The 27,387-nt window shown below is 51.7% G+C and overlaps 1 protein-coding gene across 3 annotated transcripts; it reads left to right on the forward strand.

Moving 5' to 3' along the window:
• Positions 1 to 396: 396 nt before the first annotated feature.
• LOC131488132 (solute carrier family 22 member 20) lies at positions 397 to 25,268 on the forward strand. Of its 3 annotated transcripts, none has more exons than XM_058689613.1 (10): positions 397 to 1,953; positions 2,029 to 2,132; positions 3,802 to 3,956; positions 6,373 to 6,541; positions 6,992 to 7,115; positions 8,225 to 8,340; positions 15,705 to 15,919; positions 16,107 to 16,215; positions 16,410 to 16,613; positions 24,706 to 25,268. In XM_058689613.1, the coding sequence occupies exons 1-10, from the start codon at positions 1,579 to 1,581 to the stop codon at positions 24,800 to 24,802; spliced, it is 1,668 nt and encodes a 555-aa protein (XP_058545596.1). In that variant the 5' UTR covers positions 397 to 1,578; the 3' UTR covers positions 24,803 to 25,268. The 3 variants fall into 3 exon arrangements, with proteins under 3 accessions (XP_058545596.1, XP_058545597.1, XP_058545598.1); XM_058689614.1 differs by having other exon boundaries at positions 6,992 to 7,064; XM_058689615.1 differs by lacking the exon at positions 24,706 to 25,268 and having other exon boundaries at positions 16,414 to 16,598.
• The last annotated feature ends 2,119 nt before the right edge of the window (positions 25,269 to 27,387 follow it).

A 27,387-nucleotide genomic window follows, 5' to 3' on the forward strand; every position in this document is an offset into this window, starting at 1 on the left:
ACTGGGTATCTAGGACGTTGGGGGGGATGGGGACCCAGCTGCAGGGACGGGGCCAGACTGCTGAGGTCCCATGTGACTCTGCTGATCCTCTGTGCCCTCCTCACAACCCGGTCCCTGCCCTCCCTGTATACTCCAGCCTGTGAGGCTCTGGCTGACACCCAGACTCCCGCTGAGCACACACCTGACCTCCCAGGAAGCTCCCAGCGCACAGGAGCCTCCTTCACCTAGACACCTGCAGCTTATGTAAGCCGCCCCAGCCCCTCTGGGGTCCTGGCTTTTCTTCCCATAGATAAGGGTGGGCTGCAGTGAGGGTGGAAGAAGAGACAGAGTGGGAAGCGGGGGTGGGGGTGGGGGGGGACCAGAGGTAAGCCACAAACTAGGATAACTAGGATAGCATCTGCAGGGCAGAGGCTGACAGAGCCTGGGTCAGAGGTGGGAGCTGCCCTCAGAGCCCCAGGTGGAGCCCCAAGTGCAGACTTTTGGGACACTGCTTGCCACAGGCTGGCACAGGGCCCGGACCCACTGTCCTGAGCCTGTGTGTTGTCCTTGGGAGTCCTAGACCAGGTCCTGGGCCTTGGCGTCCTGTCTGTAAGGGGAGTAGCCATCACTTCCTGGGAGCCCGGGCTGGTTTGGGAGAGGGCCAGGTCGAGGGCTGGGAGGGCAGGTGCACTGGACCCCGCCCTCTTAGTTCTCTGTATTGGGTTTTGTCTGATGAGACGGTTGGAATGCTAAGGGTCTGGATGATCTGGAGGCCCTAACCCCTCACGAACCCCCACGCTGGGGCTGAGTGCCTGGGGCGGAGGCAGGGAGATCAGGGCTTCCCCTTGGCTGCCTTGTTTGAGCATTTTCAATGCTTTTTTTCTTTTTTCTATTTTTATTTATTTTTGAGAGAGAGAGAGAGAGCATGAGCTGGGGAGAGGCAGAGAGAGGTGGGGACAAAGGATCTGAAGCGGGCTCTGTGCTTCGATGCTCAATCCGATGCGGGCTCGAACTCGCCAACCACGAGATCATGACCTGAGCCAAAGTTGGACACTTAACCAACTGAGCCACGCAGGCGCCCCTGCCCTGTATGAGCATTTTTAAAGGACTTCTCCCCCGGCCCCCCACCTTAAGCTCTCCTGTGCAGACAGCCCCTGACTTCTTGAGGGTTGGGGGACAGGGACTGGATCCCATGTGCCGAGGCTGGAATCGGGTTCTTGAGGATGCCTCACAAAGGCCTCCAGAATAAAGGGGAGCGTGGTGATGGTGCCCCATTTACTGCTGGGGTCCTCCTGGCGAAGGCAGGGGTCCGGTGGCTGGGCCTGCAGACCTGAGCGGTGGGCAGTGCGCTGTGAGGTGGTGCCCTGGGACCCCTGGTCTTCGAACTGGGAGGTGAGATTAAGAGAAATGAGGACAAAGGGCTGGGGGGCCTGCAGACCTGGGGACACTCGAGGCCTCCTGTGAGGTGTAATTGGATCCCTCTGACCTGCCAGACACGGGCATCTGCGGTCCTGACCCCGGGCCTGTTCCTCCACCTCCCAGGGCCCCGTCCTTTATATAAGGCCCCGGCAGGCTGGGCCGTAGGCCAGGCCCGCGGCCATGGCCTTCACAGACCTGCTGGACCGCCTAGGCGGAGTGGGTCGCTTCCAGGTCATCTACACCGGCCTGCTGCTGCTGCCCTGCAGCCTGCTGGCCTGTCACAACTTCCTGCAGAACTTCACGGCTGCCGTGCCTCGCCACCATTGCCAAGGCCCCGCCAACCACACTGCGGCCGCCACCAACGACTCGGGGGCCTGGCTCAGGGCCGTCGTACCCCTGGACCGCCTGGGGGACCCCGAGCCATGCCGGCGCTTCAAGGAGCCTCAGTGGGCCCTCCTGAGCCCCAACACGTCTGTCCGCGGGGCGGCCACGGAGGGCTGCAGGGACGGCTGGGTCTATGACCGCAGTGTTTTCCCGTCCACTATCGTGATGGAGGTCAGCGGGGGCCGGGGGCGGGGTGGGGGGCTGCTCCCCGAGGCCGAGGCTGGAGCGTCCCTCTCTCCCCTGCAGTGGAATCTGGTGTGTGAGGCCCGCCCCCTCCGCGACCTCGCTCAGTCCATCTACATGGCCGGCGTGCTGGTGGGCGCCATCGTGTTTGGTGGCCTTGCGGACAGGTGAGCCTTTAGGGAGGAGGGTCAGCCACCTGAGCCTCTTCGTTAATTTTTCTTTTTTCTGTAATTAAAAAAAAATAGTTCTTAATGTTTATTTATTTTTGAGTAAGAGGCCGGGCACGAGTGGAGGAGGGGCAGAGAGAGACACAGAGTCTGAAGCAGGCTCCAGGCTCCGAGCTGTCAGCACGGAGCCCGACGTGGGGCTTGAACCCACGAATTGTGAGACCTTGACCTGGAGCTGAAGTCGGATGCTTAACCGACTGAGCCACCCAGGCGCCCCTAACGTTTCTTTATTGAGGCTTGTTTGTGTATACATAACACATTCACACAGTTCAAAATTCCAGAAGGTAGGAGAGAGCATGCAGGGACCTGTCCCTTTCCCACTCCTGCCCCGCCGTCCAGTAATTTCTAGAGGGCAGCCTGGTTTCTGTGCATCCTACCGGCAATAGTTTATGACTTTATGCAGTCCAAGCCAACATGGACACGTGGGCACCTGCTCTGTCCCACCTTCATTATACAAATGCTGGCCCACCCCACGCATGCTTCTGTGACCGGCTTTTTCTTCACTTCGAGGCCTCTGCGTATTCCATTAGAGAGACCCCTCCCCGGGGCGCGTTCGTGGCTCAGTCGGTTAAGCGTCCGACTTCAGTTCGGGTCATGATCTCGCGGTCTGTGGGTTCAAGCCCCGTGTCGGGCTCTGTGCTGACGGCTCGGAGCCTGGAGCCTGCTTCGGGAGTCTGTGTCTTCCTCTCGCTCTGCCCCTCCCCCCCCCCCCCCGCCCTCTCTCTCTCCCCCTCCCCCACAAAAAGAATGAATGACTGAATGAGTGAGTGTATCATGGGGTGTGTAGAGAAGAAATGTTGCCCGCCCCCTTGATAGCCTGCGGCCCTCCCAGCCCAGCTAGAAAACTCTGGCCCTGGACCCTCACTAAAAAAACGGGGCTGGGGCGCCTGGGTGGCGCAGTCGGTTAAGCGTCCGACTTCAGCCAGGTCACGATCTCGCGGTCCGTGAGTTCGAGCCCCGCGTCGGGCTCTGGGCTGATGGCTCAGAGCCTGGAGCCTGTTTCTGATTCTGTGTCTCCCTCTCTCTCTGCCCCTCCCCCGTTCATGCTATGTCTCTCTCTGTCCCAAAAATTAAAAAAAAAAAAAAAAAAACGGGGCAGTGTCAGAACCAGACTGGGATAACCCTGCTACCCTGAACCCTGACCTTTGACCCCTTTGTGGTGTGACAAGGCCCCAACCCACCCTGGCCTTCCCAACATGACCAGTTTCCATGAAGAGTTGACCCGGGGGTCCTGCTCCCAGTGGCCCGTGACTTCCGGGGCGAGGCCTCCAGCCAGCCAGAAGTTCGCACAGGGGACCCTCTCCCCACCTGCTGCACCTGCCTCTGGACCTTGGCAGAATCCCTGCCTTTCCCTAAGCCTGAAGATTAGGAGGTGGGGGGGGGGGGTGGCAGAGATACTCCTCGAGTGAAGGGGCCAAAGAGGAAATACATCCCTGCGTCTTCAGTTTTCTTCCACACCACGCTTCTCCCTCCCTGACCAACCTCTGCCTCCAGGGCCTGGGGCCCAGCGGATGTTCTGTTATGAGGGAGGGGCCTGGGGGGCACTTCCTCTTGCCCTCCCTGCTGCTGCCACCTCCGACCCTAACCTCGTGCCCGGCGCCTGGCTCAGGCTGGGCCGCAAGGGCCCCCTGGTCTGGTCCTACCTACAGCTGGCAGTTTCGGGGGCCGCCACGGCATACTTCGGTTCCTTCGGTGCCTACTGTGTCTTCCGGTTCCTGATGGGCATGACCTTCTCCGGCATCATCCTCAACTCCCTCTCCCTGGGTGAGTCCGGCCGAGGAGGGGCCTGGCGAGGAGGGGGGCTCGTGGAAGGGGGAATGGACGCCCTATTAGTGCAGTCTTTCCTGTTGTGTTGTGTTGGGAGTCTCACCCAGTAACCTCCACTCAGAACCGGGGTTCAGAACCTCCACTCAGAACCTCCACTCAGAACCCAGCCCGGGGTTCTTGGGTGACCTGGGCTCTCAACCATGACCCTGTCAGCAGTGCGCTGTGGACCCTGGGTTTTGATTTGCCCACCTGTATGCTGAGAGGGTTGAATTATTTCCTGTGTGAATAAGTCAACGATAACCACTTAGTAAGCGCCTACTGTATGCCAGACTCGTTGTGGGCTCAGGGCGGGGACCCAGAAGGGAGGTGAGATACAGTGGCCCCCAAGGCTGTGGGGCTTATGTGGCTCCAAAAGGGGCAGGATTCACCCAGGCCGCAAAGGTAGTGACTCCACAGCGCCATGGTGGAGACCTTGTGCCCTGGGAGCCAAGTGGGAACGTCCACCCAGCACCCCCGCCCCAGGCCGAAGTAACAGGGTCCGTCCTCACTCCAGGCTGGTTTCAGGCAGCTCCCGGTGGCTCTGGCCCGGCGCACTGTCAGGCAGCAGGAAACCCACGGTGGATGCTGGCTAGCCACCTGCGTTTGCTGATGACTTAGTTTGCTCCCGGGACAGGCTCAGGGAGGGTCTGAGGGATCCAGACGGCTGCCAAAGACGGAATGGATCTTTCGTTTCAGGGGTGGGGGAGATCTTGGGGCTGGAGAACCGGGAGGTGCCAGGCCGGCGCACCTGACAGCCCCCCTCCCTGAATCAGGACATCGAAGGTTTGCACGAGCTCACTCAGGATCCCAGCAAATCCCAGCCCACTCGCCTCAGCCTTCGGGATGGGGTGTCAAGCCACAGCCCGTGGGATCTGAAGGCAGGAATGGACATGCATGGCCCATCTCATGCTAGAATCGCCTCTATGACACACACACACCCCTACATACACATGCACCCATATACACACACCCCTCCCCACACACATACATGCACCGCCGTGTACCTGATGCTCCTCTAAGCACCAGAGACGGAGCAACGAACAAGGCAGATCTCTGCTCCCGTGGAGCCCGTGCTCTTGTGCAGGAAGAAAGATAGTAACACAAATAAGTAGATTATATAGTATGTTGGAAAGTGAGAAGTGCTACAGGAGAAAATTAAAGCCCGCAAAGGAAATAAGCTTGGGGTGGGGGGCAGAGGGAGGGGGCAGTGGCCAGGGAAAGTCCTCACTGAGAGGGGTCACTGAGTAAAGCTCGCAGGAGGGAGGGAGGGCATCTGCCGCTATCTGGGGGGAAGGACATTCCAGGCAAAGACCCCGAGGGGTGTGTGTTTCTAGTGGGCTCCAGAGGAGGGGGTCCTTGTGGCTGGAGCAGAGCACGGGGTGGGGAGGGGGCAGGGGAGTGGTGATGGATGAGGTCAGGGAGTTGGGGGTCAGACCCTTAGGCCCCGTGGCCATTTACAAGACTTTGGCTTTGACTCTGAGCAAGACGGGGGCCACTCGAGGATCCCGAGCTGCGGAGAGGATCTGACTTAGCATTTGCCGGGATCCCCGTGGGGGCCAGTTCCGGGGCTCCCGTGCCGGTCAGCAGGCTGCAGACGGGCTTGGGCCAGGGGGTAGCAGGAGGAAGCAGGAGGGGTTCTGCTAGATTCTGCCCGTGGAAGCAACAGGATTTGCTGATGGCCTGGACACACGATGGACACAGGAGCTGGCTGCTCATGGGGAAGACGCGTCCTCGTTAGTCTGTTGTGGTTGCCTCCTACGAGCATGCATGATTCAACCAGTCCCCCATAGATGGGCTTGTAGGTTGTTCCCAAGTTTTGCTGTTTACAAAACAATCATGTAATTAAGAGCCATTCTATTTCCTTTCCTACCAACCACCTACATCTTTTGCCTGTTTTTTGTTCGTTTGTTTTGCCTTTTCTTCCGTTTCCTATTGATTTGTAGGAACCGGTCCAATGTTAGGGAAATTCACCCTCTGTCTGTAATTTGAGTTGCAAATTTTTTGTTCCTTTGCTTGTGTTTGCTGACCTTGTGACCTGGCTCATGGTGTTTGTTTGTGTTTGTTTCTTTTCAGACGTTCCTGTGTTTGTGGACTCAAGTTTTGTTGATCTTCCCTTTGGTTGCTTCTGGGTTTTGTGACTTTCTTAGAAAAGCTTTTCCTGACTCTAGGATTGAAAAAAAAAAAAATCTGCCGTGATTTTTCCTAACATCCTTGTGGTTTTATTGGTTATGTCTGATTCTTTGATGCTCCCTGTGTCTCAGCAGATCTCGGGAAAAATTTCAGGTGTCCACAGAGTCCCTATAAAGGGCACAGGTGAATGAGACAACCCCGTGGGCTATGAGTCCCACTGATCCTGTCCTGCTTTTCTCTGCAGTCGTGGAGTGGATGCCCACCCGGGGCCGGACCGTGGCGGGGGTCTTGCTGGGATACTCCTTTACCTTGGGTCAGCTCATCCTGGCCGGAGTGGCATACGTGATCCGCCCCTGGCGGTGGCTACAGTTTGCTGTCTCTGTTCCTTTCCTCATCTTCTTCCTCTATTCTTGGTATGTCCTGACAGAGAGGGGCGTGGGGCGGATGACAAGTTTGGGGTATGCAGTGACTCACGAAAGAGGGTCGATGCCTGTGGAGGCCATGGGCTCACAGGTACGGCCCGTGGCTTATCGGGAAGCTCCAATAAAATCCCTTACACTAGCGTGGGGCCAGTGGGGAACCGAGGCACAGCCCAGGGAGGGCCCGTGCCTCATTTAAGCTACACACCAGCGTCACAACCAGATTCAAAACTGGATGTGTGGAAGTTACTAGATGCCCTTCAGGGATTCCCTGTCTGGTGCGCGCTGAAAAAGGCAAGCTGGCATGTCCCAGTCTTCCGGATTCAGCAGGCAGCAGGAGAGGTCACCTTTCAGGGTCCGAAGGAAGGGGAACGAAGGTGTACTTGGGTCTGGAGAGTGGGTTCCGCTCAACGCTGCCATTCTTCGTCCTTCTTTCGGTCACAGGTGGCTGCCAGAGTCATCCCGATGGCTCCTGCTCCATGGCAAGTCCCAGCTAGCTGTGGAGAACCTTCGGAAGGTGGCTGTTATGAATGGGAGAATGGAGGAAGGGGAAAGGCTGACCAAAGAGGTGGGCAGCAAGGGTGCAAGGAAGAGTAGGAACCATTCCTAATCTTGCTGGTGGCCGGCCTCAAGATGTACCAGGATTTAGTAGCTTCCCAGGACTCGTCCACCATCCAGGTGGAAAGGCGGCAGAATAAGCAGAGTAGGATGAGTTCCGGTCTGGCCAAAACGTTCGCCATCGAACGGCTGTGTGATCTGAGATAAATAATTTAACTGCTTTGTTGATCAGGCCATCCATCTATGCCATGGAGGGGCGGGGGGGACCGCATTCCCATCGACGCCTCGCTGAGACTTAAATACAATAACAAAATAAAATGAAAACGTTAACCTAGAAATCATAAAGTGAAATTATCAAAGAATCAATAATAAAAGTACCATGTCTTATAAATACCCTCATAAGATAATTACCACTTATAAGACAGTCACCAGTTATTATAAATTAAGTACCATTTATCGAGCCCCGTGTTAGGCACCCTGCTAAGGTACATAGTTTTATTTACTTATTTATTTATTTACTTATTTATTTATTTAATCTGAGAGAGAGAGAGAGCACACGAGTGGGGGAAAGAGGCAGAGGGAGAGAGAGAGAATCTTAAGCAGGCTTGATCCACCCTCCTTTGACCGTGACCTGATCAAGAGTCCGACACTCAACCAACTGAGCCACCCAGGTGCCCCCATAATCTCATTTAATTGTCACTGTAGCAGATAAGGAAACTGAAGTTTGAATGCATCACGTCATTTGCCCAAGAACACACGTTCACGTGGCGAGTGGCAGAACCACGTGAAACCCCTACCCCTGGCCACTGGCCAAGCCAATCTCAGATCCTCTACCAGAAGTGAGGCATGAGGGTCTCTCTTGAACCACAGGTGGCTATTTCAGCCTAAGCAGCAGGCAGCTCAGGAGTCTTGGAACTCGCATGAGAGCCTCTGCTTCATTCTAAAGCTCGGGACACAATCTGTCGAGGGCCGTTGGTCTCAGGACAGAGAGGAGACTAGAAACAGCCATCTTGCCAGAGAACTCAACCTTGACCTTCCTCTCCACAGATGAAGGGACTCCTGGCAGGAAGATGGGATCCCAGATCCTTCCCTTCTGCTGATCAACCTTTCCTTGCCCAGGTGGTGACCTCCTACATCCAGAGTGAAATAGCAAGTGTCTGCCCTTCCAACTCAGTCTTGGACCTCTTCCGAACCCCGGCCATCCGAAAGATCACGTGCTGTCTCATGGTGGTCTGGTAGGTGATGTGCTCAAGCCCAAGTCTTTGACCTGAGGCCGGGACATGCCTTTTATCCCCATTTCCAAAGTCTGTTCTTAAATACTCTTAACGTAACAGGCAGGTGAGCCTTGTGAATTCAATCTTGTTTCATACTCTTTCTCTAGGGTCCTCTGACCCTCTGCTGGGCGCTGATATGTGGTCATAGATGAGACATCTGGGCTGACCTAGGGACCCCAAATCTGGGCAGTGGGTCTCACGTTGGTGGAGGGCCACCTGTTGAAATCACCCACACAGCTTTTCCCAAATGCACCTTGTCCCATCCTGATATGCCCTTGGGGCTCTCCAGGAGATTCTGGGAAGTGTCCCACTCTAGAAAAACACTTGTGGGTCCAGAAGGGGACAGACAGGGAAACAGTAATGTCTATGAGGTATGACAAGTGTCCTTATGGCAGTTCTCTTGGCTGGGGATGCTGAGTGCTTCATGCAGGAAATGGCATTTAGGGGGATTTTACAAAATGGCTGTGGAGTTTGCCACGTGAGCAGGAAGAAATTCACAGCAGCTGTGTAGATGGGCCTGAAGATGTAAAAGGGATAAAAATACAGGGACGCCTGGGTGGCTCAGTCGGTTAAGCATCTGACTTTGGCTCAGGTCATGATCTCGCGGTTGACGAGTTCAAGCCCCGCATTGGGCTCTGTGCTGCCGGCTCAGAGCCTGGAGCCAGCCTCAGACTCTGTGTCTCCCTTTCTCTCTTCCCCTCCCCTGCTCATGCTTTGTCTCTCTCTCTCTCTCTCTCTCTCTCTCTCTCTCTCTCTCAAAAATGAATTAACATTAAAAAAAAGTTTCTTTTAATGGGTAAAAATACAAAAGCGATCCGTTCCCCTTGGCACAGACTGGAAGCTGGCAAATCCTCAGATAAGGAGCTGATTTAAAAAATGGGAGGGGACCATTGTCATTTCACTTGACAGAATAATAGTAAGTGTGAAATAGGGATATTTGTGAAGTAGGGAACACAGGCTATGAATGACCTGTTCTCTGGAGCAGACCCAGCCCTCGGGTTTAGTGGGAACCAGCCAGGCAGTGATAGAAGACAGACTCCCTGGGTGACCTTGAACAAGCCAGCCAGTCTCCTGGTGCCGCAATTTTCTACTTAGATACCTACCCCTAAGGTCCTTTTGAGCACTAAACGTTTGGGGGCGCCTGGGTGGTTCAGTCGGCTGAGCGTCTGACTTCAGTTCAGGTCACAATCTCGCGGTTCACAAGTTCGAGCCCCGCATCAGGCTTGCTGCCGTCAGCCTGTCGGCACAGAGCCCGCTTTGGATCCTCCGTCCCCCTCTCTCTGCCCCTTCCCTGCTTGCGCTCTCCCAAAACTAAATAAGTGTTTAAAAAAAAAAGAGAGAATGAGAGAGAGAACAAAACTTTTGGACATATAACCCCACACCTGGCTGGGGTTTAAGTGCTCAGGTAGATTCTGTTCTCTGATTTAAGTCTGGAACTGTATCTGCTGTGCATTGGAAATGTGGAATGGTCCACCACTCTGGACCTTGAGAGGGCTTCTGCCCCAACGGTGTTGCCCGTGGGGCAGTTCTGGCTCTGGGCAGCCAGAGAACTCCTCGGAACCCAAGTCAGGGAAGGGACACCCTACCGCGGTCACCCAGCTGACCCAGGCTTTCCCCTGGCCTGTGAGCTTCCAACTTTCCTGTCTTCTTCCCACTGGGAAGAAACATCTAAATTAAAAATTCCAGGGTGGGCGTGCCTGGGTGGCTCAGTCAGTTAAGCGTCCAGCTCTTGATCTCAGGTCTTGATCTCAGGGTCGTGAGTTCAAGTCCCACGTGGGGCTCCACTCTGGGTGTGAAGCCTACTTAAAAAAACAAAAAACAAAGAAACCAAAAAGTTCCAGGGTTGAAAGTCCCCTCTTGGATCCCTCTGGGAAGAATAAGCTAAGGCCCATTTCTGTTAAAAGGGAGGAACTTGGACAGCTAGGGACTGGGCCGCCCAGACGGTTTTTCTGTCAGCGGGTGGGGAGGAACTGGTGGACTTTCACAAACTTCTGTTGTAAATGCTTTCTGTTAACTTGCATTTCTCTTTCCTCGCTGGCTTTTTCCCTAGATAAAACGTACGGCATACTCATTGAGAAAAATATTTTCTTTTCAAACAGCTCAGAAACATACAGGCAGTACAGTGTGTTGGTTAAGAGGCAGGACTCAACTGTACTTCGATTAAAAAAATAAAACAAGGGGCGCCTGGTGGCTCAGTCGGTTAAGCGTCCGACTTCAGCTCAGGTTGTGATCTCAGGGTTCGTGAGTTCGAGCCCCGCGTCGGGCTCTGGGCTGATGGCCCAGAGCCTGGAGCCTGCTTCCGGTTCTGTGTCTCCCTCTCTCTCTGCCCCTCCCCTGTTCATGCTCTGTCTCTCTCTGTCTCAAAAATAAATAAACGTTAAAAAAAATTTTTTTTAATTAAAAAATAAATAAATAAAACAAAAACAAAAGAGGTGGGACTTGGAACCCAATCACTTGGATTAGAATCTCAACTCTTGCCACTTACTGTCTGTGTGATCTCGGGCGAGTTACTTAGCCTCTCTGTGCCTCAGTTTCCCCATATGTAACATTGATGTCATAAAAGTACCTATCACATAAGTTGCTTGTGAAGATTAGAATTAAAAAAAAAAATTTAAGGTGTTTTATTTACTTTCGAGAGAGAGAGAGAGAGCATGAGAGGGGGAGGGGGCAGAGAGAGAGAGAGAGAGAGGGAGACACAGAATCAGAAGCAGGCTCCAGGCTCCGAGCCATCAGCACAGAGCCCGACGCGGGGCTTGAACCCACTAAATGTGAGATCGTGACATGAGCTGAAGTCAGATGCTTAACCGACTGAGCCACCCAGGCACCCGTGCTGCTTACTTTTAATAACTTAATCACATATGTAAATATCTGTACAGTGTTGTGTGAATCCAGCTCATGGCACACAGCAGCTTTGCAATACTTTTTGTGAGTTTTTACTTAAATTCTAGTTAGTTCACATACAGCGCAATATTGGTTTCCGAGGTAGCATTTGGTGATTCATTACTTACATACAATACCCAGTGCTCATCATAACAAGTGGCCTCCTTAATGCCCATCACCCATCTAGCCCATCCCCCACCCACCTCCCTCCATCAACCCTCAGTTTGTTCTCTATTGTTAAGAGTCTCTTTTGGTCTCTCTCTCTCTCTCTTTTAATGTTGATTTCTTTATTTTTGAGAGAGCGTGTGCACAAGCAGGGGAGGGGCAGAGAGAGGGAGACACAGAATCCGAAGCAGGCTCCAGGCTCCGAGCTGTCAGCGCACAGCCCGACGCGGGGCTTGAACTCACAAACTGTGAGATCATGACCTGAGCCAAAGTCAGATGCGTAACCGACTGAGCCACCCAGACGCCCCCAGCGTGTACTCTTTTGCAACTAGTTTCTCTTGTTCAAGATCATGTTTGTGAGGTACCTCCAGGTTGCAGGATATAACTTAGTTATATTCCTCGTGTAACATTCCACTGTATGAATATACTATTTGTGGGGGGCTGAATAACGACCCCCCCCAAAGGCGTCTAATCTAACTTTTCAAAGTTTCTGTGAATATAAACTTTTTCCAAAATGTAAAAAACAACCAACATCCGACAAAAACTCTACCCAGAATATAAATATATATTTATATTTATTTAATCATATGTTCTCTCTGTATATAGTTAACTGATGAGTAGTATTGATCCCTGTCCTAATCCCAGGAGACTGTGACTGTTACTTTACTTGATATGAGATAAGAGAAAGTGTATAAATTGGTTTCTGCCCCCAGCTCCTCCCACAGAACCCCTAAACCCCTCATCATTTCTTAAGTGATAAGATGACTAGGAGGCAAGTAAGAATTTTGTCTTTGTTTTGGGCCCCTCCTCTTCCTGTTGACGTCACAGCCTCATGCGACCCAGTCAAGAGTTTTCTAGGTTCACCATCTTTGATGACACAGGACGTGGTGGTTGCAGGGGCCACGAGGAGAAAAATATCATTTGGGGTTGTCGGACTCTAGACTGGTTTCACATAAGGGAGCAGGGATGAGACCTTTGTCTTCCCCACCCTTGGAAAGTCATTCTTACCCCGAGATGAAAATAGGGCACATGATAAAGAGCAAAGTGTTTTGGTTGGAGGGGGACAGAGATACTGAGCTGCTAGATCGGGGCTCCTGGGCGACTCAGCCGGTTATGCGTCCGACTCTTGATTTCAGTTCAGATCGTGATCTCACAGTGTGTGAGTTCGCGCCCCGCATCGGGCTCTGCACTGACAGCGCGGAGCCTGCTTGGGATTCTCTCTCTCTCTCTCTCTCTCTCTCTCTGCCCCTCCCCCGCTCTCTCTCTCCAAATAAATAAACTTAAAAAAAAAAAAAAGCTGCTAGACAGCCAGGCTCCATCCATGACCCCTCCCTGAAATAAGAGAGCCTTTCCGAAATGCCATGGGGGAGGGGTATGGCCTTGCAGCAGACCCCTGGGCAGAGGAGGGGAGATGAGGAGAGGGGTGGAAAGTGAGAGTCCAGGGCTTTTTCCATGAGAGTCTTTGTCCTCATCTGAGCCCTTCCCTGCTGTCCTTGGGGTCCAGGTTGCCCCACATTCCTGCCAAAACCATGCCAGAAAGGAGGCCAGGGGCTCTGGAGGCCTTACTAGGAAGGGAGCCCCAGTGTTCACTCAGGAGACGGCAAGGCAGGGAAACACGAAGGATAATTGTGTTGTGTTTGGATAACGTGACAAAGTTGTTTCCACGATGGGGAGAGGAGCGCGGTTTCCTTCCCAGAATGCCTGTCTCCCCACCAGACCGGAAGTCCCGGGAGGGCAGGCCGCATCCATCTTGTTCACGGCCGTGTGCCTGGACGTGGTGGAACATTTATTTCCATGGTGTGAAGCAAGAAAGGCAGGAACATGTACACCCGAGAGAACGAGGAAGGGGTAAGAAGACAGAGAAATACCAGACAGAGGGGGAAGGAGAGCATGAGGGCTCAGCGTCCGGGAAGCTGAGGCAAGAGGAGCCCACCAGAAGGGAAGGGTCGGCGGAGGACGGGGTGGGGACAGAAGGACATCGAGAGGGGGTCCGAGCAATGCCCCTGATGTCCAGGCAGGTAAGGAGACTGATGAGGCAGAATTGGTCTTCCCAAGGTCAAAGTATCTACGCTAAAGCAAACAGGGACGCCTGGGTGACCCAGTCGGTTAAGTGTCCGACTTCGGCTCAGGTCATGATCTCGTGGTCAGTGAGTTCGAGCCCCGCTTCGGGCTCTGTGCTGACAGCTCAGAGCCCAGAGCCTGCTTTGGATTCTGTCTCCCTCTCTCTCTGTCCCTCCCCCGCTCACGCTCTGTTCTGTCTCTCAAAAATGAATAAACGTTAAAAAAATAAACAAATATGGGGCGCCTGGGTGGCGCAGTCGGTTAAGCGTCCGACTTCAGCCAGGTCACGATCTCGCGGTCCGTGAGTTCGAGCCCCGCGTCAGGCTCTGGGCCGATGGCTCGGAGCCTGGAGCCTGTTTCCGATTCTGTGTCTCCCTCTCTCTCTGCCCCTCCCCCGTTCATGCTCTGTCTCTCTCTGTCCCAAAAATAAATAAAAAACGTTGGAAAAAAAAAAAAATTAAAAAAAAAAATAAACAAATAAATAAATCATAAAGCATAGCAAACAAAGCCTACAGCACGCTGCCTTCCCCTCAGTATTAAGAGCCACAGGGTGTTTTATCCTGGGTTTGTTTGCTTTCCAGAGTGTTCAAAATAGTATGTTGGCGGCCTTGCCTCTCAGCTCCACCTGGGAGGAGAAATCAGACCCGGATTTTCCCGTGGACTCCCTCAGACCTGCCCAACAAGAATTACCGTGTCACCTTTCCAGAAGCGTCTTTGCTTTTTCTCCATCTCCCCTGACTCCTGTGGCTGGGGTGGGTGGGAGGGATGGTAGGCGTTTCTCCGTTTCTCCGTCGGGGGAAGGGGGCAGATGCCAGGCCCGCTTGCAGAGAGCCTACCACCGGATTCTGTTTTCCCACCTCCCCTCCCCATACGCTCCTGAGGCCACGTCAGCATGTGGTCCGCCGGCAGCAAAACCAGGCCGACCCACAGGGCTTCATGAGGGTCGTCAACCCCAAGCCCCCTTCCTCTGGACCTTGTTTTGTTTCGCTTTTCGTAAGTGTGGTAAGATACACGTAACAAAATTTAGCTTCTTGGCCGTTTGTGGGTGTGCAGTTCAGCATTGCTGTGTTCCAGAACCCTCCTCACCTTGCAACACTGAAACTCTGTTTTAACCCATTAAACAAGCGCTCATTCTCCCTCCACCCGGCCCCTGGCAACCGCCGTTCTCCTTTCTGTCTCTACTTTAGGCTGTCTCTACTTTTGTCTGCTTTGGGGACCTCGGGGAAGCGGAAACGTACAGTATTTATCTTTTTGTGACTGGTTTATTTCACCTCAAGCTTCATCCATGTTGGAGCACGTGTCAGAATTTACTCCCTTTTTATTTTTTGTGAAAGAGAGAGTGCGCAAGTCGGGGAGAGAGGCACAGTGGGCGGGGGGGGTGGAGAGATGAGAGAGAGAGAGAGAGAAAGGGAGAGAATCTGAAGCAGGCTCCATGTTCAGTGAAGAGCCTGATGCGGGGCGCGATCCCACGACCCTGGGGTCATGACCTGAGCCGAAAGCAAGAGTCAGACGCTTCACCGAAGCAGCCACCCAGGGCGTGCCAGAATTTCTGCCTTTTTAAGGCTGAGTAATTGGCCTCATACACCACTCGCTGTGTCTCAACTCATCTGTCGATGGACAGTTGGGTTGCTTCTGCCTTTCGGCTGTTGTGAATAACGCGGCTATGCACATGTATGTACAAATGTCTCTTTGAGACACTGCCTCAGGGATGTCGTAAATTTCCACGAAGACCCCCCCCCACCCCCACCCCACCCCCACCGGGTGTGGGAACTCTACCCCCCTTTGCTGTCAGATTGGCCGTAAACCCCCTTGCCAGAAGCAGCCCATCTTCAGGTGCTGATTTCTCAGTAAACGCTGGGAGACGCGGTGGGGGTCCCGTGGAGTCTTTGCCTTGTTGGAAGGCTCTCGTTTTCTCCCTCCAGCTCTTAGACGTGAAGCTCAGATCAGCCACTGAGGGCTGGAGGTGGAGGGGACAAGGGAGAACACTCACATTCCAGAACCCACGGGCTTGGGGGAGCAGGTGGCTGGGCAGGCAAGCGGGGGGAGGGACCGGGGCTCTAAGACTCAAGTCGGAGACTTGGATTTGGTGGCGGGGAATGGGAAGTCGGGTGATATTCCCCCGAGAGAGGAGTCCTGTGTCTTTCGTCCCGTGTGCTGTCCCCCGGGTCCAGAACAGTGAACCCCGGGCTGGAGCAGGACCATTCTGCTGCCTCTTCCAGGTTCTCCAACTCCCTGGCTTACTACGGGCTGGCCATAGACCTGCAGAAGTTTGGACTCAGCGTATACCTGGTCCAGGTCCTGTTTGGGGTCATAGACATCCCGGCCATGCTGGTAGCCACCACCACCATGATTTACGTGGGCCGCCGGGCCACAGTGGCTTCCTTCCTCCTCCTGGCGGGGTTCATGGTGATCGCGAACGTGTTTGTGCCAGAAGGTGAGCCATCCCTCACCTTCCCGGCCTCCCTCCCCCCTTTCCAGGCTCCAAGCCTCACCCTCTGCCTCCTCTCCATGCCCCAGCCCCTCCTGAGCGCCCTGCTCCCGCCACTACCCCCTCTGCCTCCCTGATCCCCTCTGGGGCTCCGAGCACCCCCGACCCTCTGCTCTGCCTCCCCCCTCTACAGACATGCAGGCCTTGCGCATGGCCCAGGCGGCACTCGGCAAAGGCTGCCTGGCCAGTTCCTTCATCTGTGTGTACCTGTTCACGGGCGAGCTGTACCCCACAGAGATCAGGTGGGTGCATGGGGAGAAGCCGAGCAGCGCCTGCCCCGACCTGGAAGGCCCGGGAGCTCCAGGTCGACACCTGCTGGGCTTGCTGAAGCAGGACCCCCTCTCCTCTCTGCTCTGCCCCCTGGCACCCAGGCCCTGGCACTCCCAGCCCTCTGGGAGGTCTGGGCCATGGCCACTGACCGGTCCACACTTTCTAGGCAGATGGGGATGGGCTTTGCTTCGGTCAGTGCCCGCTTTGGGGGTCTGACTGCACCCCTGGTCACCACGCTTGGGGAGTTCAGCACCGTCCTGCCGCCCTTGGGCTTCGGGGCCACCTCGATCCTGGCCGGCCTGGCTGTCTGCTTCCTGGCTGAGACCCGCAACGTGCCCCTGGTGGAGACCATCGAGGCCATGGAGAGGAGGTGAGGAGCCTCTGGGCACGGTGGGGTGGGGGTGGCCAGACAGGCCCAGGTCCCCCGTGACACAACCCGGGGCAACGAGTGTCCTCCTGCGGTTGCTACAATGTCATGGCGAGTGGGGCCGTACTGGGAGACTCGTGTAGGCCACGCCTACGCTTGTGTCTGGGATCTCGGCTTAGAGTTCAACAAGGACAGAGCCGGCAACCAGTGTCAAAACAGAGCCCAGAATAAACTGTGGACCAGGCAAAGCAGGAACGTGAGCTGAAGTAAAGCGGGGCAGAGAAGCAGGGATGGCAGTTTGTGGGGAGGGGAGGTATCACATCCTGGCTCAAAGACAGGCCCGTGTGGCTGCCGTGGTGGCCTTCAAATTTGGCTCAGAGATTCCTGGCAACAGAAAGGGAGAGCCCGTTAATGACTTTTGTCCTACTGTCAGAGAGAAAAAGTGATACCAGTTCTCTGGGGAAAGTGAAACTTTTCTCAACAGTTGGCACCAGATGAAATGTCTCTAATGATCTCCTTAGAGAGGTCACCGAGTAAGGTGACAATGTCTTTGGCGATGTTTCTAAAAGTGCCAGGGTGGGGGCACCTGGGTGGCTCAGTCGGTTAAGCCTCCGACTTCGGCTCAGGTCACGATCTCGCGGTCCGTGTGTTTGAGCTCCACATCAGGCTCTGTGCTGACAGCTCAGAGCCTGGAGGCTGCTTCGGATTCTGTGTCTCCGTCTCTCTCTGACCTTCTCCCGCTCCCACTCTGTGTCTCTCATTCTCAAAAATATATAAACATTAAAAAAAAATAAAAATAATCCCCCGTGAGCATCCTACATCTAACCTGAGCCATGGCCTAGGGCTGGACTCACATAGATCAAGGACAAGGACATATGCTTTGGCAAGTCCTGCCAATTCTGCCTCCAAAATGTCTTTAGAACCTGTCCATCTCTGTCACCCCTGTGACCATCCCCCTCCTGGTCTAGATAACTATACAAGCCTCATAGCCTCCTCTGTCCCTTCCACTTTATTCTTTTTTTTTTTAAGCTTATTTTGAGAGAGACAGAGACAGCATGAGCAAGGGAGAGAGAGAGGGAGAGAGAGACAGAGAGAGAGACAGAGAGAGAGAGAATCTCAAGCAGGCTCTGTGCTGTCCGTGCAGGGCCCCACGAGGGGCTCAAATCTACGAAACCGTGAGATCATGACCTGAGCCGAAACCAAGAGTCAGACGCTTAACCAACTGAGCCACCCAGGTGCCCCTCCACTTTATTCTTTATATAGCAACTAGTACAAAAGGCTCGCCATGTAAAGAAACACACCATTCCTCCTTGGAACCCTTCACTGGCACCTTTTTACATTAAAGGTAAAATCTGAAATCTCGGGGTACCTGGGTGGCCCGGTTGGTTGAGGGTCCGACTTTGGCTCAGGTCATGATCTCATGCTTTGTGGGTTCAAGCCCCATATCAGGCTGGCTGCTGTTAGCACGGAGCCCGCTTTGGATCCTCTGTCCCCACCCCACCCCACCCCACCCCCCGCCGGCTCCTCTCCCACCGGAGCTCTCTCGCTCTCAAAAATAAATAATAAAAACATTTTTTAAAAATCTGAAATCTTAAAAAAAAAAAAAAATCTGACCTCTTACAAGGCTCCCAGGATCTGGCCCCTGACGCCACCGAGGTTGTTCTCTCTGTCTGGAACGTTCCTCCCCATGCTCTCTGTTTAATTCCCACCCACACTACAGATATAGGTCCAGACGCCCCAGATGCTGGATAAATATTTGTCAGGAACCCAAGCCAGAGCCTGTTTGCAGGTGTTCTGAGATGTTGCCGAGGGACCCAAGTACATGAAAATGCAGCCGGAGAAGTGCCCTCCCCTGATGTTACTGCGATGGTTCTGATCCCGGCCATGTTTAAGATCACATTTTGCTTTCCCTGGCTATAGAGAAATCCCACCAATGCCAAATGAAATTCTAGCTGGGGTAACACCGCTTCCTTTGATCCTGCCAGGAACATTTATTCTAAAACTACCGTAGGTTGTTATGGATATGAACCAACAACTAAAAAATAATGGAGGCCATCTACTAAAAATAATTTTAATTTTTATAAAAGTTGATAACAAGGCCATTTTTCCCACAACAATTTGCTGACTGGATCTGACCTAGCTGCTCCTGCCAGGAGTGTGGAAAACTAAGTGAGCTCCAAAAAGGCAGGGAGCTCTCTTAAGCTCAACAAATGTTGCTTTGCTAGACAAGGAACTTTTTGTCCGAATCACAGGAGAGAAAGTCATTGAGACATCTCTCCCAAAGACTCGCGTGTGTATTTCCTTAGAACAAGGATGTTCTCGGGGCGCCTGGGTGGCTCAGGCAGTTAAGTGTCCGACTCTGGACTTCTTTTTTTTTTTTTTTTTTTTTTTAACATTTATTTTTTTTTGAGAGAGAGAGAGAGAGACAAAGCTGAGGTGGGGGATGGACAGAGAGAGAGGGAGACAGGATCTGAAGCAGGCTCCAGTCTCTGAGCTATCAGCACAGAACCCAACGTGGGGCTCGAACCCACGAACCGCGAGATCATGACCTGAGCCGAAGTCAGATGCTTAACCGACTGAGCCAGCCAGGGGCCCCTATACCCTGATTATTTTGATTGCTCAATTTGTTCCAAATTTGACCAGTAGGACCCTTTTGACTTCTGTGTTCCCTTAAAATTCTTTAAGCACGTCCCTGTTTTCTGGCACAACCAGATAGTCTAGGCTCATCGCTTCCCTGTAGCTGTCCTGGGAGCGGCCATTTCTCTGAGCGTCCTGGTTCATTTAATAGAGAATCGTATTTAGAAGCCAAGATCCAGGTGAGAGGGGCTCACCGTTATTGGGGGTTTTCTACTCTCAAGCCCTCTCAGGGAACAGAAGCGGCGAATATATGAATATACATATAGATCACACACCTGTGTATGTATTTTTCCATATCCAGAGATCATACTGAAAACGATGAGCTCACACCATTACCTCCAACCTCAATCTGACACCCCCCACCGCCAGTTTCTCCCTTCTCATATTGAACTCCCTTCCCCCATAATGGCTTGAAGACTGAATTGTTCAGGAGGGGAAGGGAAAAAAGTTTTCCATATATTCTCGATGGCACAGGTTGTTGTTCTCCTAAATAGATAAAGGACAACCCCCTTGGCCTCCCCACTCCTCCAACCTCACATCCCTCTATCCTTCCCCTTGAGCGAGTGTAACCATGCCAAAAGGCAGACTAGCTGCACTCAAAGTCTATTTGCATTTCATATAAACTTTTGCACACAAAATTGAAGCCTGTGACTTATTAAGGAGGAAACAGCCAGATCTGGGGCAACAAAGCCTGCTTTCGAGTAGGCACCAAGCAAGGGCACGTCCAGATGGAGCCCTGCCATAAGTGAGCCAAGAAGAGTGGAGGACACAGGGAGATTTGGAGAGTTCTGGAGGTCAAAGATTTGAGCTGGTGTTTAATTTAGGCTTTTTGACATCTGATCTATGTATTAAATTATTATTCACTGAGTTCCTACTATGTGCCAGACACAGTGCTCAGTGTCGGTGTAGAGTGAACAGAAAAGATGTGATCCTTGACCTCTTGGAGGTTACAGAGTTAAGAGAGGCACATAGAGAGCAAATACACAAAAATAAATATGTAATTAAGAGAGAATAATCGAGGGGCGCCTGGGTGGTGGCTCAGTCGGTCAAGTGTCGATTTCGGCCCAGGTCATGATCAGTTTGTGGGTTCAAGCGCCGCGTCGGGCTCTGTGCTGACAGCTCAGAGCCTGGAGCCCGCTTCGGATTCTGTGTCTCCCCCTCTCTCTGCCCCCCCCCCCCTGCTCACACTCTGTCTCTCTGTCTCAAAAATAACATAAATGTTAAAGAAAAAAAAAATTTTTAAAGAGAGAATAATTGAGTGGTTGGGGATGCCCCTAGACTTGAGAGAGATGGAATGAGCCAGGCTGAGAAGGGAAGGCGTGTGTTCCTGGACAAGGGAACACCCAGTGAAAGCCCCTTGAAGTCCCAGAGAGCTGGGAGGAGCTGAGTGATGAACCTGAAAGGCCAGCCTGGAGAGGGGCAGGGGCAGCCCTAGAGATGACTGAGAATTTAGGCTTTTAAATCAGTAGAGAAATGACCGCAGGACTTGGAGGAAGGGATTGATGTGATCTGATTTTTAAAAACCCCTTCTGTCTCCTTTGCATTAGTAAATCTCAGCCTAAATGGGGCCTTGGGTTTAGGAATTTAGACCTTTCTCCATTATCACCCCCACCCCCACTGCAGAGACCTTTTTGTATATACATTTTTTTTCCCTAATCACACCCCCTCCCTCCCAATAACATTTTAATGCCACAGATATACTGTGTATCTATTCACGAACCGTGACCCTTTGGAAGACCACAAGCCATTGTAATATCTCAGATTTTTTGTCCCCTCCCCTGTACCAAGAACCACTTGTTGACCCCTGGGGGCAATATCTCCCCCGAGAAGATTCATAGACAATGATAACCTGTTCCGTCAGCCGTAGGACTCCTTGTAGTTAAGATTTTTAGAACCTCTGAGGGGCTTATAATTAGATCCACATTCAGTATGTCCCTGCAAGCTTCCCAAGTGTTCTGGTCCATGGGCTTCTTCAGGAACCTGTAAGGAGCTCTTCTTGGCAATTCCCTTCCAACCAAATATGAGACAGAAACGACTCAACTTGTTCTGATTTGGTAGGAAATAGTGATGCTGGGGAACCAGAGACAAGAGATAGCCTCTCTCATGAGTCAGTCGAGTGGAGTTTTTGATATTTGAGACAATAAGAATTCAAGAACTCCTCAGCCAATTTCGTTTTCCTCAATTTCTAATCTCATCAACTAATTACGAGTGCTGGTCACAGGCCTTGGGTGTTGAGGATTAAGAGAAGAAAATGGCTTGTCCAAGGTTCAAGTTACCCATCTCCAAGATGGCCGCAAGCTGAGAGGGATTCCCTGTAACATACCTTCTAATGCTGGTTCCCGGAGTAACGATGGAAGGGAACTTCCTCCACTTCACAGGCTGACGAAAACCCATTTGTAAATAAATTATTTCTATGTTAAGTTGCTGGATCCTTCATGAATCACAAGACTAGATAGATAGTGTTTCTTCAGAATGGCCTAAATGCCTGGTGTGGGGTTGGGTCAACCTCTGTGACCCAGTTGGACTTATGCCCCAGATTTTTAGGGCGACATAGCAAGGGAACAGTTGACTAATAACCCTGTTCAAAAAACCCTTTTAAGTAAGACTATCACATTCACAAAGAAGGAAATGCTGATCGAAAATAAACAGAAGAGAGGTATTGAGGTCAGTCATAATGAAAGAAATGCAAATTAAAACAGGGGAGAGGTCATTTTAAAATACCCAATAAGGGAAAAAAAAAAAAAAAGGAAACATAGTAGTAGTCAATTAAGATGTAAGGACAGGAAGGAGGAAAGTCCTGCAACTTTTCTGGAAGTTTCTTTGGCATTGCTGTTCACGAGATGGAAAATTTTTCATATTCTTCTAAGCAGCAATGACATTTCCAGGATTCTGCCCTAAGGAAATAAGCTGAAATGTGGCCATTGTATGTGACATAAATGTTTATTTACAAGGCTATTCATCACCATGCTTGAGGTATCAGGAAAAACATGTCAACTCTCCAGATCTCCAACAATTTAAATAGATTATGATATATTGCGCAATAATTAAAAGTTATGTTGGTGAAGAGTTTTTAAGGGCATGGGAATATTTACAATATACAGTTAAATAGTATATTAAAATAATTATGATAGTTTCTTAATTATGTCCGGAAATAGAGACTCGAGGGGTGCCTGGCTGGCCCAGTTGGTAGAGCATGTGACTCTTGATCTCAAGGTCATGAGTTTGAGCCCCATGCTGGGTGTGGAGATGACTTAAATAAATAAACAAAACTAAACAACAAAAAAGAAACAAAACAACAACAAAAAAATAGGGGCTCAAAAGAGAGAAAGAAATAGGTTAAAATGGTGACAGTGGTTGCCTCAAAGTATGAGTGACGTTTAATTTTTTTTCCTAGCTGGTTTACATTTAGAAATTATCTCCAGGTGTCTGGTTGGCTCAGTCAGAAAAGCATGTGACTCAGTCTCGGGGGACTGAGTTTGAGCCCCAAGTTGAGTGCAGAGACTACTTAAATAAATAAAACTTAAACAAATTTTTTCAACATAAAAATTATCTTCAAGTTGTCTATATTGAGCAGGTTTTCTTTGGTAATTAAGGGGGAGAGGCACACAAGGAAAGCATTTATAAGCCTTCAGTTAAGTCGTTTCCCAGACACAGGGTAGCCCCTCTGGGGGCCTAGAAGCTAGGGAAGGGTCTGACGCTCCTTAAAGCCTGCCATGATCTTGGAAAGACCCAGATGAGAGGCAGCAGGGCCTGGACAAAGTACCAAGGATCCAATCAGTGACCTTCCATGGAGCTTCTCCCACTGGTACTGGGAGCTTAGAGAGGGGAGGGGTGGGGGATGGGCTCTCAGCCTTGCAGCAAGAGGTCTGGCGCTCCACCAAGGCCAAAGCCCAAGCCATTGGTTAACTGGGACCTCCTGCCGCCCTCTCCTCCATGGTGAACACCAGTTGCATGGCTGACCCTGGCTTGTTTTTAACGCTGACTATATTATATTTCAGACATTAAAAAAAGATGGGGCGCCTGGGTGGCGCAGTCGGTTAAGCGTCCGACTTCAGCCAGGTCACGATCTCGCGGTCCGTGAGTTCGAGCCCCGCGTCAGGCTCTGGGCCGATGGCTCGGAGCCTGGAGCCTGTTTCCGATTCTGTGTCTCCCTCTCTCTCTGCCCCTCCCCCGTTCATGCTCTGTCTCTCTCTGTCCCAAAAATAAATAAAAAACGTTGAAAAAAAAGAAAAAAAAAAATTTAAAAAAAGAAAGAAGACCATTGACTTTGGGTCACACAACAGGCTGCCTCTGGTCATTTTGCTCATAAGATGACTTTTAAAAGTGATATTGAGCAAGCCTAACCATTGTAGCAGTTGGATCTGGAGAATGTGTGCCTCTGGGTTTTTCGGAATTATCTTTGAAAGGGATGGGGAATCTATGCCAGAACTGGGGAGAAACTGGCAGGCAGGACATAAGGGCCGTCCGTCAGCCCCCCCAGGCACACAACAGATACAACAGATAAGCTGGATGGACCGAAGGGGCAGAGTCAGGAAAGGCTTCAAGTGCAGAAAAGACACATGGAGGAAAGCAAAGCGAGAAGAAAAGTGTTTCTTTGTGATTATCGAAGCAATAATCACACACAAAAATGGCTTAAACGATTGAACTAAGAGATTAGAAATAAAAGAGTTACAAGGTAAGGATAAAAACACTGATAAAACATTTTTTTTCATGTTTATTTCTTTTGAGAGAGAGAGAGAGAGAGAAAGCATGAGCAGGGGAGGGGCAGAGAGAGAGAGGGAGACAGAGAATCCAGAGTGGGCTCCAGGCTCCGAGCTGTCAGCCCAGAGCCAGACACGGGGCTCGAACTCACCAGCCGTGAGATCATGACCTGAACCAAAGTCGGACACGTAACCGACGGAGCCACCCAGGCGCCCCAGACACAGATCCTTTCAAAGAAACACGGATAAAAGAGAAAAGGGCAAAACTTCAGCCGGTCAAGCAGAAAGCCCCAAGGGGCAGCTCTCGGACTTGGAGGCTTTCCTGGTGACGTCCCTGCCATCTCCCATCCCCTCACTCTTCTCCCCGCCTCCAGGGCTGGCTGACTCTCTACCTGGGTTGGGGGAGAAGCGCCTTGGTAGTGCCCACTCCCCCAGGGTCTCTGCTGGAGCGTCTGGTCCGCAGGGAGCCGAGCCCGGCACCTGCAAGTTCGTTGAGCCTCGTGCCCCATTCACCAGTTGGGTGACCTTGGCACGTCCTCACTGGAAAACTCTTTGACCTTGCGCTCTTTCCCTGAGGTGCCCCGTGAGAACTAGAGGGAGGGCTGCTGCGGCCCCCACCTTCCTGGGGACAGCAGCGACGCATGCCTTGCACGTAGCACAAACACACCCATGAATGCTGTGCACACACCGTCTGCTTCCTCACCCCTTCTTTTCTGCCTCTCCGTCTCATTTTTCCATTTGCCTTTTCATTTCAACAGAGTCCGACAAGGTCTTCGCAAGGAGGATGCAGAAGAGAAGACGGAAGAAATTTCTCTCCAGCAGCTGGGAGCTTCTCCCCTCAAAGAAACCATCTAAGCTGCCAAGAGCCTGGAGCTTGCTGGCCGCACCTTCTTCGGTGTTTAGACACCGTTGGGGCTTTTCCTGACAATGATCAGGGGTGAGGTTGGCCAAGGACCGTGGTGGCCCGGGGAGTCCGTGCCAAAGAGCTGCCTACAAACCAGAGCTGTGGCGACTGGAAGAAAACCGACCAGCAGCAGCCAACTGGCGTCCCAAACATGCAGAAAGTCAAGAGAAATATGCCCAGGCACCAAAGGAGGTGGGCATTTCCCTTCCGTCCTTGAATCCGCCCCCTTAAGACCTCTGTTCATTCTTATCCCACCTCAAAACACCGTCTTGGCAGCGTTAGGGTGGCTGACATTTCTGCCCCTGGTTGTCCCTGGAACAGCCCCACCCGGCTTGTTCTTGAGAACCCATTCTGCTCCACTCATGGGGCCTTTCCTCTTTCTGGCCGCATATGCAATTAAAGCTCTCTTCCCCTGTGTCTGTGACTTACCTTCTCAACTAGCAAATGTGGGACTTGCACGTGGTACGTGCTTTACGTGCTTAATAAGCAGTTGGTGAATAAGCGGTGAAACCAGACTTGGGAGACGGAGAGACCTCTAGCCCTCAGCTGCATTCCTCGCAGCACCACCTTGCAGAAATGGGATGTGGTTTGCTTCTCCACAAGTCTTGCAGAGAGACAAATCCCTGGTGTGGGACAGCATCCCTCTGACCTTGTGCCTGCCTCCCTGACCTTGACCTTCACTGGAATTCAGATTAGATTTACACCAGGGATTCAAGTCCTGGCTCATTTCGTAGTCTTAGGCAAATTTCCTTGTCTAATCCCTTCTTCCTGGAGCGGCCAGGGAATCGACGAGATCAGTGTCCCATCCCCTAAAGCCCAGGAAAGAGCGCAATCTGGGGGGAAAAGTAAGAATATCACAGTGTGGGCAGGAACCACTGCGACCTGCCATTTTGCCAAGGTCATCTTTCAGCAGCTTAGCCCTTGGAAGGGAGCTTGAATGAGAATCCAAAAAGCTGTCCCAAGGGATCAGCCTCGAGGTACCGACTCCTCAGTCCCTCCCATAGAGTGAACCTCTCATTCAACGATCCTCTACGTGGGTTTTCCTGTTTGAGTTCTTCTCAACCCACAGCCCTCAACAGCTCCGTAAATTTGAAAGGTGGAAGGTTTCTGTGCCTGATCATACTTTAAGATTCACCTTGGGAGTCATCTCCTCCAGGCAGCACTCCCTGACCTCTCCTGCCTGCCTCTGGGCTCCCATGATTCCCTCCTCACATTCCCCCTACTGTGTTGTAATGGATCCATTCCATGCTTATCTTAGTGGCTCCTTGAAGACAGAGTTAGGTCATATTTTTTTTTCTTTAATTGTTTTAACATTTATTTATTTTTGAGAGACAGTACGAGCAGGGGAGGGGCAGAGAGAGGGAGGGAGACACAGAACCTGAAGCAGGGTCCAGGCTCTAAGCTGTCAGCACAGAGCCCAATGTGGGGATCGAACCCACGAATGGTGAGATCACCATCTGGGCTGAAGTCGGACGATTAACCGGCCAAGGCCCCCAGGCGGCTCAGTCGGTTAAGCGTCCAAAAATTATTTCAGGCAAGGCCACCTTCCTTTGGGGGAAGGACAGGGGGTCTATCAAGCAGATGACCTCACTAGTGTTGATCAGGAAATTCTAGACTGATTGGTTTAAAATTCCACTCCTGGGAAAGGCTAAAACTGCAATTAGGTTAAGTCTTGGCTTGTTGGTGTAAGGCTTAGCACAAATGACTCTATTTTGGCCTGTTTGGTTTTTTTTTTTTTTTAACGATTCTCCCCACCACCCCATCTTTTTTTTTTTTTTTTTTTTTTTTTTAGAGAGAGAGAGAAAGAGAGAGAAAAGCAGGGTTTGAGCTCGCCTGATGTGGGACTTGAACTCACCAACCGTGAGATCGTGGCCTGAGCCGAAGTCAGATGCTTAAGAACTGAGCCACCCAAGCGCCCCACGATTCCCCTCTTTTGATTAGACTGTCAGCCTGAGAGATGTGATCAAACTTCTAGGCATGAGCGCCATTTTCAGCTACCACTCTGTAGTTCTCCCAGCCTTTACTGATCCTCTGGGTGACACAGAGGTCACAGGTCACGACGGTTTTTGCAAGGTTTTTTTGCCGAAACCTCTCTGGTATTCACAGGTCATGACTTCAGGTTTACAATTTTTTAGTCTTTGTTCCTTCTCTGATGTTCCAGTCTTGGGGGGATCATTTACTTGATGGTTAGCCGTTGCCAACACGCATTTGAACCTCTTGAGAGAATACAGCATGCCAGGCAGATTCCCATGGTCATTATAAACCGGATAATTCCCAAAGTCTGGAGCACACTTCAGAGCCACGGTCCCCAGTACCTAATCCAGTCAAAATCAAATGAGTCAAAGACCCTTTGGAAGGAGTCACCTTTTTAAGCCTAGCAGCTTGCTCAGTGTAATTATGTAATTGGACATCATGGGGTATAGCTGAGTTTATGTAATTGAGTTTCAACTACACCCCTGCAGGTGTAGCAGGCTGGCCACAGCACAGACACCTTGCTCAGCTAAAAGATCATAAAGGGTTATCCTATCATCAAGAA

The sequence above is a fragment of the Neofelis nebulosa genome, chromosome 10 (genome assembly GCF_028018385.1).
Source record: "Neofelis nebulosa isolate mNeoNeb1 chromosome 10, mNeoNeb1.pri, whole genome shotgun sequence".
NCBI lineage: Eukaryota > Metazoa > Chordata > Mammalia > Carnivora > Felidae > Neofelis > Neofelis nebulosa.